The following is a 13533-nucleotide window of genomic DNA, read 5'->3' on the forward strand; positions in this document are numbered from 1 at the left end:
ACTATGTCAGTTTATAAAGGTGGAACCTGTCTTACCCTGTAAAAATGACCACAGATAATCAAAAATAGGAATAGGAGGAAAATGCTGGTATTTCGTCTTCACTGACATGTCTCATGTACAGTATAATGAATGGCCCAAGCAAAGTAATGTAATAGAAGAGAATAGTAGAAATTTGTGCTGAATTCAGCCACTTTAAAAACCTCTTTGACTCCCCCTCTCACCACACAGCCATTTTTGGCTTTTTTTTTTTCGGATGGAGATCGGAAATCTTAGAGAGAGAGAGAGAGCAGGTAACCAATATATGCCACATCAATGTGGTTTACATCTTTTGAAAACTGGGAACTTGAAGATGAATTTGAGATGCAGCTGTGTGTAAAGTTGTTGAAGTCATAAATCTGTTAGAAATATTGTGTTTTCATTAGGTGTCTATTCGAATTTCGACATGTTACAAGAGTGTTTGATTTGTGAAGCATTTGATGGCCATTCCCCTGATCTATCATGTCTCAGAAGTTGTTAAAGCAGATTTTAGGTTGATACCTTTAGTTACACAGATTTGGTGCACAACTTAACCATTTTTGACCACTCGAGAATTGATAAGAGTGATCAAAAATCTCTCCAAAATACCACATTATGGAACACCACAGAAAAAAATATGCTGTTCTTTGATAGCAAAAACTTTTTACTCCTTTGAAGATCGCCATGCCAGTTTTTCACTCGCCAAAATTTAGCCTAACTTTGAAGTATTACTTAGCCTTCTGGACCAGCTGGCATGACGTGGTTGGTACCAATTAATTATTTGGGTCTTCTGTGATACCGGCTTTAAAAATAAACTTGCTACAGCCTCTGAAAGAAAAGTAATGTCAGCCAGGGATGTGGGCGTCCCAGTGGAGTTGAAGAGGTTAACACTAGCAGAGGAGGAGTACAATGTTACGTTGTTTGAATATATCTAATGGTCATGGCTAGATATCAATAGTTCAGTGTGGGCTACACCAAATATAGAGGAAACTACACAGCCTGTAGTGGATCAAGCTGTCTCCTCCCTGCGGAGATTAAATTAAATTACCTTTGCCACACCTCCCAAACAATGCTCTTTAACCAGCATGTTGTTTTTTTTCTCATAAATTCTCAGGAGACTGAGAGGATAATAAAAAACTCCCTCTTTCTCTCTTTCCTTTTATTTGTTTCTCTGTCTGTGCCTATCAGTCTTCCTCTTTACACACACACACACACACACATACACACACACATGGATAGACAGGGCAGGAGGAGGAGCTCTGATGTGTTGGGATGGTGTATAATTACATGGTGTGAACTCTTTTAATCAATCACTCTCAGGCAGGTGTATATGGGAGGGGGGTGCTGCTGGGACGGCCCAGTCTCCCCCTATCGTTGGCCGGCACCGCTGGCTGGCTGTCAGCCAAGGGTCTCCTGATCCATGTTGGTTAAACGCGCATTAATCTGAGTTTGGCAGGGTAATCAACAACCTAACTCAACTGTGAAATTGAATTCCACGGTGGAACATCGTTCGGCCAGTTTTATGCTAAGGCTGCAGAAAGGGAAAGTGCCGCAACATCAATTTGTCACTGAGAGCTGCGGCACTGAGCTCGCACTCGCCACAAAACACAGAGAGAAAAAGAGAGAGAGGGAGTGTGTGTGCATGTATCTTTGTGTGTGTGTGTGTGTGAGATCGCGTCTGTGTGTGGCCAAGTCTGCGTGCTGTCTACTGTTACATCCCCACCGGCTCCCAACAACAGCAGGCAAAAAGGAGGATTTACTTCAGCGGTGTGAGTGGGCTGAATGAGGGAAAGAGAAGAAAAGGCAGAGAATGAGAGAGCAGAGAGAGGGCTGGGTTTGTTACAAGGTCCGTGAGCTGAGAAGAATAGTGATTCTTAAGCTGCCAGATGACTCCTTGTTTTTCTTTTTTTTCATCTTCTAAACACTGCTGCAAAATTTCCAAACATCGCAAGGCAAATTAGGGTGCATTTATTCCTCAGCCAGTTCCTTACTATGGCCTATATTTTATTTGACTTAAGACAGGTATTGACAAATAGTCTGTTGGAGTTTATATGTTAGAGCATTTTCAGCTTTTTGGATCGATATACAAGCTCTATTAAAGGAGAAATCTGTGATATATTTACTGTGATAATTCATGAAATTATACAAAATTAAGTCTGCACACCAGAACCTGCTCTTTATAGAGATTTTAATAGTATCACCACATGTGATGCTTCAGATCCCAGGCATTCATCAGACAGGACAAACATGTCTGCAGACATAATCTTCTATTTTTGTATCTGTTTTATTGTCCAACACTTAGTACTCATTGTTTTTGGATGTGCGTGCTACATTTTGAGTCTTAAACCATAAATCATAAAATGACCATGACATGTCATCAGAGATTAATCTTGTCACTTGTTATTGTCAAAATACAATGCTGCACTCGTCTTGCACTCCTGCGGTGTTCCTGCAGCCTGCCTGAGCTTGGGAAATAACTAAGATTTATAATAAAAAGGATTTCAACCTATTAAATATACCGGATTCCACTGCGGACACTAAGGTCATGTCCTTCGTATTTTTCTGGGTCTTCTAAATTTTTTTACTATATGTATTTCTTAAAATGTTAAATCAAATTAAAGTGACAAATTGCTTAGTTGTATGATAAGTTGTGAATAAAAGTTAGTATGCATCATCTATGTGCACAACTTATTATATATTGTGTAAATTGTTATATATTATGTACTGTATTGGTACATATTTAATTTAAAGAGATTTTAAGACAAGACAAGATATTTTACACACCAATTTTCATTTTTATGCCAAGTGAAACTTTTAAATAATGGTTTATTGTTTGAATGAATTTAAGTAATGAGTACCTGATCATTTGACAGGTAATTTAGGGCAAAACCTGAAAGATACTGCAGTTTGTTTGACAGTGAAAGTGATTTCAATGCAATAAGATACTGAACTGAAAAAGAGTCATTTCAAAACTGGAAAATTAAATTCTAGTCCAACTTTCATCCAGCCTGTGCATTGGCACTGACATTACTTCGTAACGCTTTATAGTTACTCTCAAAATGCATTGAAATGCATAGATCCATACTATGATCTTCAAAAATTTCTCAGGGGGGCATAACCCACTGGCTGCAGCCCTGATTGTTATATATTGCTCCTTGAAGTCTTTTCATTCCTTACACATACTGTACATTTTCAGGAATCCAAATATGCTTCCTCAAGCGAAACAACTCAAAAAAAGAGCCAATAACAAACAATATGTAAGAAAAATGACCTTCTCCCACATCACTTCCAATCCTGCTACTCTTGCATTCTCTGCAGCTGTTTTTTCTATGAGTGGCTATTTACTGAAGCATGCAGGTTAAATGGTTTTTCATCAAGGCACCCTGGGATCTACATCAGCAAACCCAGTTTTTCCTCTTAGCTACTGGACTCAGTGTGTGTGAAAGAAGGCTGGTGCAGAGCTGTGATAGCAGTACACACACCTGTGTAATGGACCTAATGGGGCACTGAAAGCTTTGGAGAATAAAATGAAGAATATATGAAGAAATGATAAGAAGAATGCCTCATAGAATGGCCGTTTTTTCTGTTACCCCTGCTGTTGCATTGACTAGCAACATCTTTTGCCCCCTGCGACTGTATAACCTTTTCTTCTACTGTAGCAAATGCAGTTCTCTGTGAATTGGTATAAAAGAATCCCCACAAGTAATTTATACCGGAAACATATGGTTACATTACACAGCCACTAATGCATGGAGCGTTCGTTTGCTCATGTCTGAGGAGTCTCTTGGGTACCTCAATCTCTCCCTCTGCTCCACTGGAGCACATCTGAGGCTGCATCACGCTCTCCATATGCCAACATATTTAGAGTGCAGCAGTTTCATGGGAAGCTATATGAAACATGACATCAATATCAAGCAATGTTGCTAGGCAATTTTACGAAAAGTGAAATCTGAAATTTTATATTTACTGCGCAGGTATTTCTCATAAATGTAATTTAGTGGCTAACAACACATATGATTTCACCTCAAAATATGGATCATCGTGACCATTCATCACCTTGAGATGAAAAACTTGGTTATTTTTTGGTGACAGCTTTGGTTAGAAGCCCCCATGATACAGTGACAAATCAAACTATTTAAGATTAATATCATACAACACTGTAAGTAGCACCTCTGCATCATTTGCAAAAATAAAATATTCCTCTAGGCAGATGACACACAGTGTAAATCTCATTACTCTGACAGTTTGGTTCTGTGGTTTAATTATAATCAAAGTATATATCCTATATATACATATACTGAGTTGCCCCCCTCATAGTATGATTCTAAATAGAGGTATACTGGATTTTGGTAATCTTGATTGTGTTAAAAATATAATATTTCACTGTAAAGAATTTTTCAACATATAAAATAGATAATGAGATGATCAAAGTCTGTCTCATCTCATTTCACATCTCAGTTGGGAAAATTCATGTTAATTCCCACCCAAAGTCAGAAAAACAATTCAGAAAGTCAGCCAAAAGCTTAGTATGTGAGTTGACTTGTTGATATCATATACACAGAAACATGGTGAGCAACAGTAAATGTTTGGTTGATGGTGAATAACTTTTTATTAATTTACGCATTGCATATAATTTGCCATATGGTATCAGGTTGTAACCATTGGTTGTTGTCCACATAGAGTGACCTAAATTATTTTCAAAAGTTATTTACCAGCATTAACTCTGATGACCAGTCACATAAATCAATATATTAGCTGTTTGAGAGAACGAACTGGTACAGTAACAAAAAATCGCTTTTTAATATAAAGCTTCAAACTGTTTGCAGCATACGTAGGTTGTAACATGAATCTTCACTGGGACACTAGTCTCAACATCACCCAGTACACCCAGCTATAACAAGTACAAAAACAACCCTACTCTACCCTTTGTAGCATCCATATTACAACTTAAATGCTCATGAATACACCGAAGTCAGAAGAGCGACTTTCCAACATGGGTAAAAGGAGCATCTAAGGAGTTTGTGAATGCAGTATGAGTCAGAAATCATTCTATTTTTGTTGGGTAGTGCACCCTAGGAACATCATTCCCCTGAGAAACATAACCCAGCTAAATATTCTCATATTGATTATTCCTAAAAGTGTACTTTTACGACCAGAATTTGGTATAATGCTCTTTTAATTATTTGCACTTTTTCATATTCTTAGTTGTTTTTGTACTTTTAGGTTCATATAAATTTGATTATAGTAAAATCACACAATCTATATCAAAATCTTGCAGAATATTACATCTCTTTTGCCTATTCTGCTATGGTTTAGACATACTACTACAATACTCTACTTCAATTTATCTGCTCACATTATTTTCATTTCCTTTCCACTTTCTTCCTGCCATGTCGCTGCCTCTTATTTCTTTCATTATTCTCTACATTCCTTTGTGCATCTCTTTGTCTAGTCTCTGTAATTCGTTGTGTAAGTCAGAGCTTTCTGGTCGATGGTCAGCATGAGCATTAATTGATACGTGTGCACATACAGTGGCTACTGAAGAGGACTAATTCTATATGTGACAGCCTCTGCCTCCTTCAGGGAATAGTAGATTAACAGCTGACGCCATCTATCTGGCAGGATGGCCAGATAAAAATGAATAGACTGAGAATGAGACTTAGAAATATGAGGACAGAGAGAGATAAAATGAAAGAGGAAAAGGCTGCAGGTGAATGGCAGGGGGTGACTAAATGTGGGGACACATCTGTGTATTTTTTTCTGAAATGTTTCTAAAGACTTGTCAGGGGCGTGTGGAGAGCTGTGTGGAAACATGTTTCCTGGACAGCCACAGTAGCAATTTGGTAGCTTCTACACATGCTCTGCAGTTTACAGTAAACGCTGTCAAAGTTTCTATCATACTTATCTATAATTACCTTGGTGAGGGTCTGTGAGTTTGTGAGACTCTCCGAGAGGCGAGGGTAGGTGTAGGAGCTGTATGGGTGGGCCTGAGGAGGGTTCTTGAAGGCCCCACTAGCTGCATAGGGGACATTTGGCTCCTGCAGCCCAGACCCTGACCGAGACCGCTGCCTTATGGCCGGCGTGGGGCTGGTCTGCGTCACATAGGAACTCTTGGGTCGCTTGTCGTATTCGTCCCGCAGGCCGCCGTAGCTCCACTCACTGTCTGGGTAGTTGATCTGCTCGCTGTGTAGTGAGGCACGAGATGGTGTGCCTACTGAAGTGTCCCTGTAGTCCTGACTGGAAGAGCCACCCACAGATGCCCGGTAGTAGCCGCTGGAGCCCACCCCACTCCCCACCGTGGAGGCCACCTCGTCCACTGAGCGCCCTTTGCTCTCAAGATAGGTGTGGTAGTCCGGGGGAAGCTTGCCATAGTCTGATTTTTGGGGCATGGCATCCGGGTAGAAGGGGCTGCGTATGGGGTGTGAGTGACCATTCTGCTTGGTGAATCGATAGTGCCTCCCAACGGCCCAGTCCCCATCTATGGAGAAGCCTGGCCTGCTGGGATCAAGAGAGAAGTCCCTGCTGGAGGTGTCGAGGTCACAGGAGTAGCGGGAGTAGTAATGATTGAATCCATTCTCCTCTGGAGCATTGGGGTGACCACTGCTGGAGGGCTTGGAGCTGCTTCCAGCCTGGTGGGCGCCTGGAGGGCTCTCTTTGCGCAGGGAGTTGGAGCGCGTCACTGAGATGTTGTCAAACTCCTCCAGCAGGCCGTTGATGGAGGCATCTTTGGGTGGCCGGTTCCCTCGAACGATGGTCTACGAGAAGAACAAACACATTTACACTTAACATACAAAATAGTCTGCTGTCTGAGAGTTTGATGGAGACAGCCCTGATACTTTGGGTTGCAGTACATTCAGTTTCAGTTGATTCATTCCTGTCTGAAAACTGAATGAGATGAATTGAAATTCCTGTTTGATCAACTTCAGTTAACATACAACCAAGGGCGCAGATCTCACTATAGCTAAGGGGGAGACTGTGGTGAATTTCAGCCCTGGGCTTATCCACTTGCACCCAAATGGGAGGGTTGGTTCCTACCCTACTATATTCTCTTTAATGGTACTACTGGTAGCAGTAGTGTTGCATGGTCTAAAGGCCTTTTCAGCGCTTTTGAAACTTTTTTGAAATAACAGATGCCAAACAAACAGCAAAAAAGAACAAACATGAGCGAAGCAAAGTTTGTTTACATTGCAATGAGCTGGTGACTAACATTGCTGCTATCTTAGTTATAGTTATACTTTAATATATATAAGGTTGTGATATAACATGTCCAAATCGATATTATCCAGTGAGAAAACTGATCCCCTCCTCACCCCCTGGAATCTGCGCCCGAGCTACAAACACGTCAATTTTCAGGAAAATTGGAATTTCAATTCATGTATCAGGGCTATGTGACAAGTATGAAATTAATCACCACTTGCATTAAATGAATGCTGGTATTTGTCATGTTAAAGAATGGCAGGCATCAGTCTACACGTCCTCTAATTGTTGTGAGTTGGATGCAGCTACAGAATGCATGGAGATAAATGGCGGGAAACCTTGGATGCTAAAAGGAAACCACTGGTGGATTGAAGGAGCTAATTCCTGCCCCATTTCCCTCGCAACAGATTAGTTTCATTTGCAGTGGGCTGATCAGGATACATTAATAGTCGTGACGTTTGGTTTGAGTGCTCGTGAGGTACACGAGCACCACCAGCATGCGCTTGCGCACACAAACGGAGAGAGAGGCTGAACACACATGCTCACATCTGCTTCAAAGCAAAGGCAGCTTAAACATCAGGGATGCTGCTTATCCCCTCCTACCTTGTGTTAAGCCCTTTACACGGATGTGTCGTGAGTCATGGGGAACTGGTGCTACAGCTGCACTCACTGAACTACACTCTGTGTGTGATGTGTGTGCATATATTTGGACAGTGAGGATCGCCACCTCCATACAGTGGAAATCATGATGGCAAAAGCCAGACACACAGCTTTTATCTACCCGTTTCTGTTCAACTTGGACATTACAGGAAACATCACATTACAACAATGGAAACATGCTGTGTGACTGCTGAGTGCTGGGAGGAGGCCGAGCTGTAGGGATTATTTGAATTTCAAACTCTTACATAATCTATACGAGAGCCTTTTGTGATGATCAAACAAAACTGCTAAATTTTTATTTTTGTGTTTACGTGGTGTTTTCCTGCATTACAGCCTGTAAGTACCACAAGTACCAAATCCATCCAGTCAACATCTCTTCATTTGTTATATTTTGCACAATCCACATTTTCTGTTTTACAAATGCTTTTACATCAGTACTTTCCATTCCTCTCCTTGCTTTTACCTGGATTAACGTGCTCGCCGTACTTCATGAAAGTGCCCATCATACTTTAGGGATGTTTTTATGGTCTCAGTCAGTTCTCGGCTCCATGTGCACAAAAATTACCCACCCACCTGTCAATGTTAACTCATGTGGCTTTCACAAGCCTGCAAAAACTCTAAAAATTAGTTCCCTAAAATATCCTAAAATGAATGGGTTTGTTCGAGTTGGAGTAGAGATGAGTAGAATAAAGATGAACTGAATTCAAGCTGCTAAATTAGCCAACTGTAACCCAGCATGCCTGTTCCACAGGGACAGCTGTTTAATTCCCACTGGGGCAGCCATGGCTATAAATATACCACACATACTCATCACAGCGTGAGGCACTTACAGTACAGTAGGACCGGGTGTGTGGTATGTGATGCTAATTTGCTAGTTCACATTTAATGACAAATTCAGTAAACAGTGAACACTAACACTTTACTTTCAAAGTGAGTCTGAATTAGATCTGTGGACTGTAACTATGGCTGGGTTGCACCAGCAAGGATTATCTTTTTAGCCAGATTAAATCATGGTTTAACTTTAAATTATTTAAAATTAATTTAAACTTTTAAACCATCTTAAAATCAAGAAACATTAAAATGGAACCTTGCTTTAATCAGTCTCTTTAAATTTTAATTCTGTTGCACTAAAACTTCTAACTCTAACAATTTAAAATGTGATCTAGTATTAACTTTAAGCTTACACTTGAGGAAGTTTAACTTTTTAAATGGCTGCATTTTTAGATGGACTGAGCAAAATAATGAGGTTCCTCAAAAAAAAAATTAAGGGACAGACTCAACATAATTGAGTTTTATGATGCATTTCTTCTTTGTCACTCCAGTTGATCTGTTAAAACAGGCATCTATATTTCTTAGCAGTTTTTCGCAAAGGTGGAGCTGAGCCATCATGAGGTGGCTAAATAGGCTAACTAATTCTTTAACTTGGCTAGCAAACAATGTAATGTTAAACTTTTGTAAACTTTTTTAGCTATCTAGCAAATAATGTAACTTTTTCTAAGGAATACAGAGTAGCCAATACCCCTCCCCCCTTTCCCCTTTCATTTTAATTTATTAATTTAATTTATTTATTTTAATTTACATATGCAGGTATCTCCAAATTGGTTGAAATCTATCTAATTTTACTTTATATCAATAAACAGTGATTTGCATTTAACTGTGCAGTAGAGCTCTGCTTAAATTTTAATCTGATTTTCTCATTTTAAACCTAGTTTTACTAATAATCTTCAGGTTAAATTAATCTTGTTGGTGCAACTCAGTATATGCCACTAAAATGAATAAAATCTGACTCAAACTCTTTCTATTTTCACTCAAGAAATAAAAATGCAACAAACCCATTGTTTTGTTCACGTGTACTTGTTAGTCTTTTCCGCTGAACCACTTAACCTGACAGTGTCACATCAGCAAGTTCTCTGACACTCTTTGACAGTGCTCAAGCCTCGCTGTCTGTCACACAACTGTCATACTTGTCTCTGCTGTAGTTTGTCCATGTCACATGTGCTGAGGCAGAGTCTCAGAAAAGCTGGGATAATCATCAGCTCTCTGCAACATTGTGCTGACACAGGGCTACATCGAGACTACCTGCAAACTGCCACAGCAAACACACCCCTTCCTCTCATCTTAAAAGATAAACTGTAGCTCAACAAGGCTACCACATTTATTAAAAACAGTATTATCACCTATTATTAAGGACAGTGTCTTTTCCTTTTCACTCCTCCTAGACTGCGTCCATTCATTCCATTGTCCGTAACTGATTATCCTAAAGGGTCGCGGGGGGCTGGAGCCTGTCCCAGCTGACACTGGGCGAGAGGCAGAGCACACCCTGGACAAGTCGCCAGTTCATCACAGGGCTGGCACATAGAGACAGACATACATTCACTCTCACATTCACACCTATGGACAATTTAGAGTCACCAATTAACCTATTATGCTGCATGTCTTTGGACTGTGGGAGGAAGCCGGAGTACCCGGAGAGAACCCACGTGGACACGAGGAGAACATGCAAACTCCACACAGAAAGGCCCTGTCCCAGCCACAGGACCGTCTTGCTGTGAGGCAGTAGTGCACCACCATGATGCCCACAATGAGAACTGTGAATCTACACACTTACTTGTTAGAAAAGGATACTGAAAATTAGCCATACAATTTTTCATACAAACAAGCACATGACAGCACTGCAAATAAATCACAGGGGTTGCTATAGCAACCTACCTTTGTCTTGCTCTTTCACAACTTCAAATTTAAATGTCTAACACAACTTTTTATTTCTGACTTGTACCTACTGGTTTTCTTTAGTTTCTTTGGTGCTTGAAGAGCTGAATGCAACTGTTTCAGCCAAAAATAAAGCCTCTGCACAACCTTTTCCTATTACTGAGGCTGGTTCTTTCACACATCATCTCTCCATTCTATTTTGTTCTTTAGTACACCTCCCCTCTCCCTCTTTAACACTCCAGTTGCTCTCCTCTGTTTGAGAGCTATAGGCTGTTTGGTGCCGTGACCTGGAACCCAAGGTGAAATGGCCTATAAAAGCAGTGAGTAAAGTCTTGGTGAGAGGCAGAGGCTGCAGGACGGATGGTCTTTTAAAGGGGTTGGTGAGTGGAAATCTATCATGATTTGGACAGATGTTGCAGTACATAGAGCAGGCTTGGGCTGACATAAAAAATTATAAGTCACACAGTCATGAAAAAAATCACTCTTCATGTTGTTGAGCTGCAGTTTATATGAAGTGGGCTTGCATGAGTTAAGTATCGATAGACAGTGTATTACCTAGAGTAACTCTCCAGTTTGGAGAAGCAGAGAGGAGCACCAGCATGGAAGCTAAACAATGAATTGCTGTTGACATGGTCAGCAGCAGAATGTATTTAAAAAAGCCCAATCACAAAAAATAAAAAAGCATTAGTTAAAGTGCTCACTACATTTAGAATATTTTCATCACTTTAGTTAACTGACGGGAAACTGCTGTTATATAAGCCAAATATATGTTTGTTTTTTGCCAAAACAGTAATTTTATCTCACAGAACACAAGCATTATAAATACTTTTATAGAACACAATAGTTATAAATACGTTTAAATACTGTTAACTTTAAATACTAATAAAAACTAATAAATATACTAACAATAATATATATTTCATTATGTTTTGATGAAGTTAGAGCTCCAAAAATATACCTTCTAGCATTACAAATATTATTAAATATTAAGCATATTTTGTCAGAATTTTTGTAATATTTTATTTTGTAATATTTTGATTTAATTACATTTTTATTTATAGTTATGGTTACTCAGAACACTCAAGAATGCAATTATATTCTTCTTGGATGAAGCTGGCTTTGATTTTTAATTAAAGAAAAATAACAAAAATTTCTTTTTTGCAATTCCATTGCAAAGGCCGTCTGAACACATTGTAACATGCATCACAATCTTTTAGAAAGCGGCTTTGAAATCAGGTATTTTAGACCGTAACACTCATAAAAAAGGCCAACAAAATCTTTGAGGGATGGAATTTTTATCTTACATAACAATGAAAGTTTCCTGTTGGAAACGGCTGTCTGATGGCAGGGTGAAGTGGTGAAAATATTTTAAATATACACCTAAACTCAGAATGATTATTTTTAGGTGGGCTGTTATTAAGTGGATCAAATACCTTTTATCACTGACCCTGTCCACAGCAGTACATTGCTTATCTTCCATGCTGCTACTCCTCACCACTTCTCCAAACTAGTGTCGACCACCATCATACCTCATAAATACTTCATGCAACTCCACTTCAAATAATCTGAACTATCCCTTTAATGTTGTTAACTAATGCAAATAAAACTGCTACATATAATTATTTCCACTGGTGTTGTCATGAGAATAATTCTCACACTTGTTCTATACACTGCTATGAATCTGTAAATTATGTGCTTTGTGTGAAATCTAAAATGAGGCCAAGTCACATCATGTTACGCTACGTGGATGTTGGTGATTCAGAGCTAATTCAATTGGCATACAACAGTAGGGAGTGTCAGTTATCTAATAAAACATCATCATCCCCATTTGGTTCATAATCAATAAGACTGTGTCAAGGAGCGTGACAGGTACAGGGGATGGAGAGAGTCGGAGACAACAAGGCGGCGGCGGATGAAGCCGAGGAGGTGATGAGAGTGCAGAGGGGAGAGGGAGACAAGGTTAATTGTGTGCCAAATCACTGTCAAACGGTCGGCATCAAGCCTGAAAATCTTTCCATTAATTTGAATTAGGGGGGTGATACTGGCTTCCATACCCCCCTCCCCCTTCTTCTTCCCCTGTCCTTACAGCTCTGCGAGCTCTGTGCACGGGTCGTGTTCGGCGGCGGCTGTGACAGCAGCCATATTTCACCGGCATGCAGCGTTGGCCTGTCCTTTAGTGATAAGCTGTAATAGATCTACTCTCTCCACTCACTACGGTCTGTTCAAGGTAAGCACAGGAGAGAGGAGAGGAGAGGAGAGGAGAGGAGAGGAGAGGAGAGGAGAGGAGAGGAGAGGAGAGGAGAGGGAAGAAAGGAAATGAGATGAAGGAAAGGAAATGAAAAGAAAAAATGAAACGGAAGAAAAAGGAAGGAAAAGAAAAAAAAGGCCAAAAAAAGGAAAGGAGGTGAAAGGAAAAGAAGTGCCAAAAAACAAACTAGGTGGGATGATGCAAAACTAACAATAGAAAAGAAGAAGACGAAGGAGGAGGAAGAGAAGAAGGAGAAGAAGTAGAAAGAGAAGATGAAACTCTGAGGAGCAGCTGTGAAGAAAGAGAAAGAGGAGAGAAAAGGGTGGAGAAGGGGTGACGAGGGAAAGAAGGGAGGGAGAAAGTGTCTTAGACAGGGAGCCATGAAAAATGAGGCTCATTGGGAGATAAGGGGGGATTAACCTTGCTGGTAATGAAGGGAGGGTGTGATGGGAGGATGGAGGGAGGAAGAGAGAGAGAGATAATTAATGAGCTTGCCCTTCCTGTGACTCCTCGCTAGAACCCTGGTTTGGAGGCTGCGCTTCACTGGCCAGCAGGGTCCCGGGACAACTGGGAGGCCAGAAGAGGAGGAGGAGGAGGAGGAGCGACTCCGCTCCTCTGCTGCATGGCTCCTCTGCACTGCTGTTTCATTGGATTTTAGCTCTGAAACTGCTTTGTAAATTTCTCCACACTTTAATTAAGAAGTA

At 40.3% G+C, this 13533-nt stretch overlaps 1 protein-coding gene across 6 annotated transcripts in view; it reads right to left on the reverse strand.

Annotated features, from left to right (window-relative positions):
- The window catches only part of pak5 (p21 protein (Cdc42/Rac)-activated kinase 5), a 95759-nt gene that overhangs the window by 14159 nt on the left and 68067 nt on the right, over positions 1 to 13533 (reverse strand). For all 6 annotated transcript variants that reach the window (XM_084737248.1, XM_084737249.1, XM_084737246.1 and 3 more), the window contains one exon: positions 5931 to 6770. In XM_084737248.1, coding sequence (XP_084593374.1) covers positions 5931 to 6770 — 840 coding nt within the window. The remainder of the gene's footprint in view (positions 1 to 5930; positions 6771 to 13533) is intronic.

The sequence above is a fragment of the Lutjanus erythropterus genome, chromosome 15 (assembly GCF_056507025.1).
Source record: "Lutjanus erythropterus isolate fLutEry1 chromosome 15, fLutEry1.hap2, whole genome shotgun sequence".
NCBI lineage: Eukaryota > Metazoa > Chordata > Actinopteri > Lutjaniformes > Lutjanidae > Lutjanus > Lutjanus erythropterus.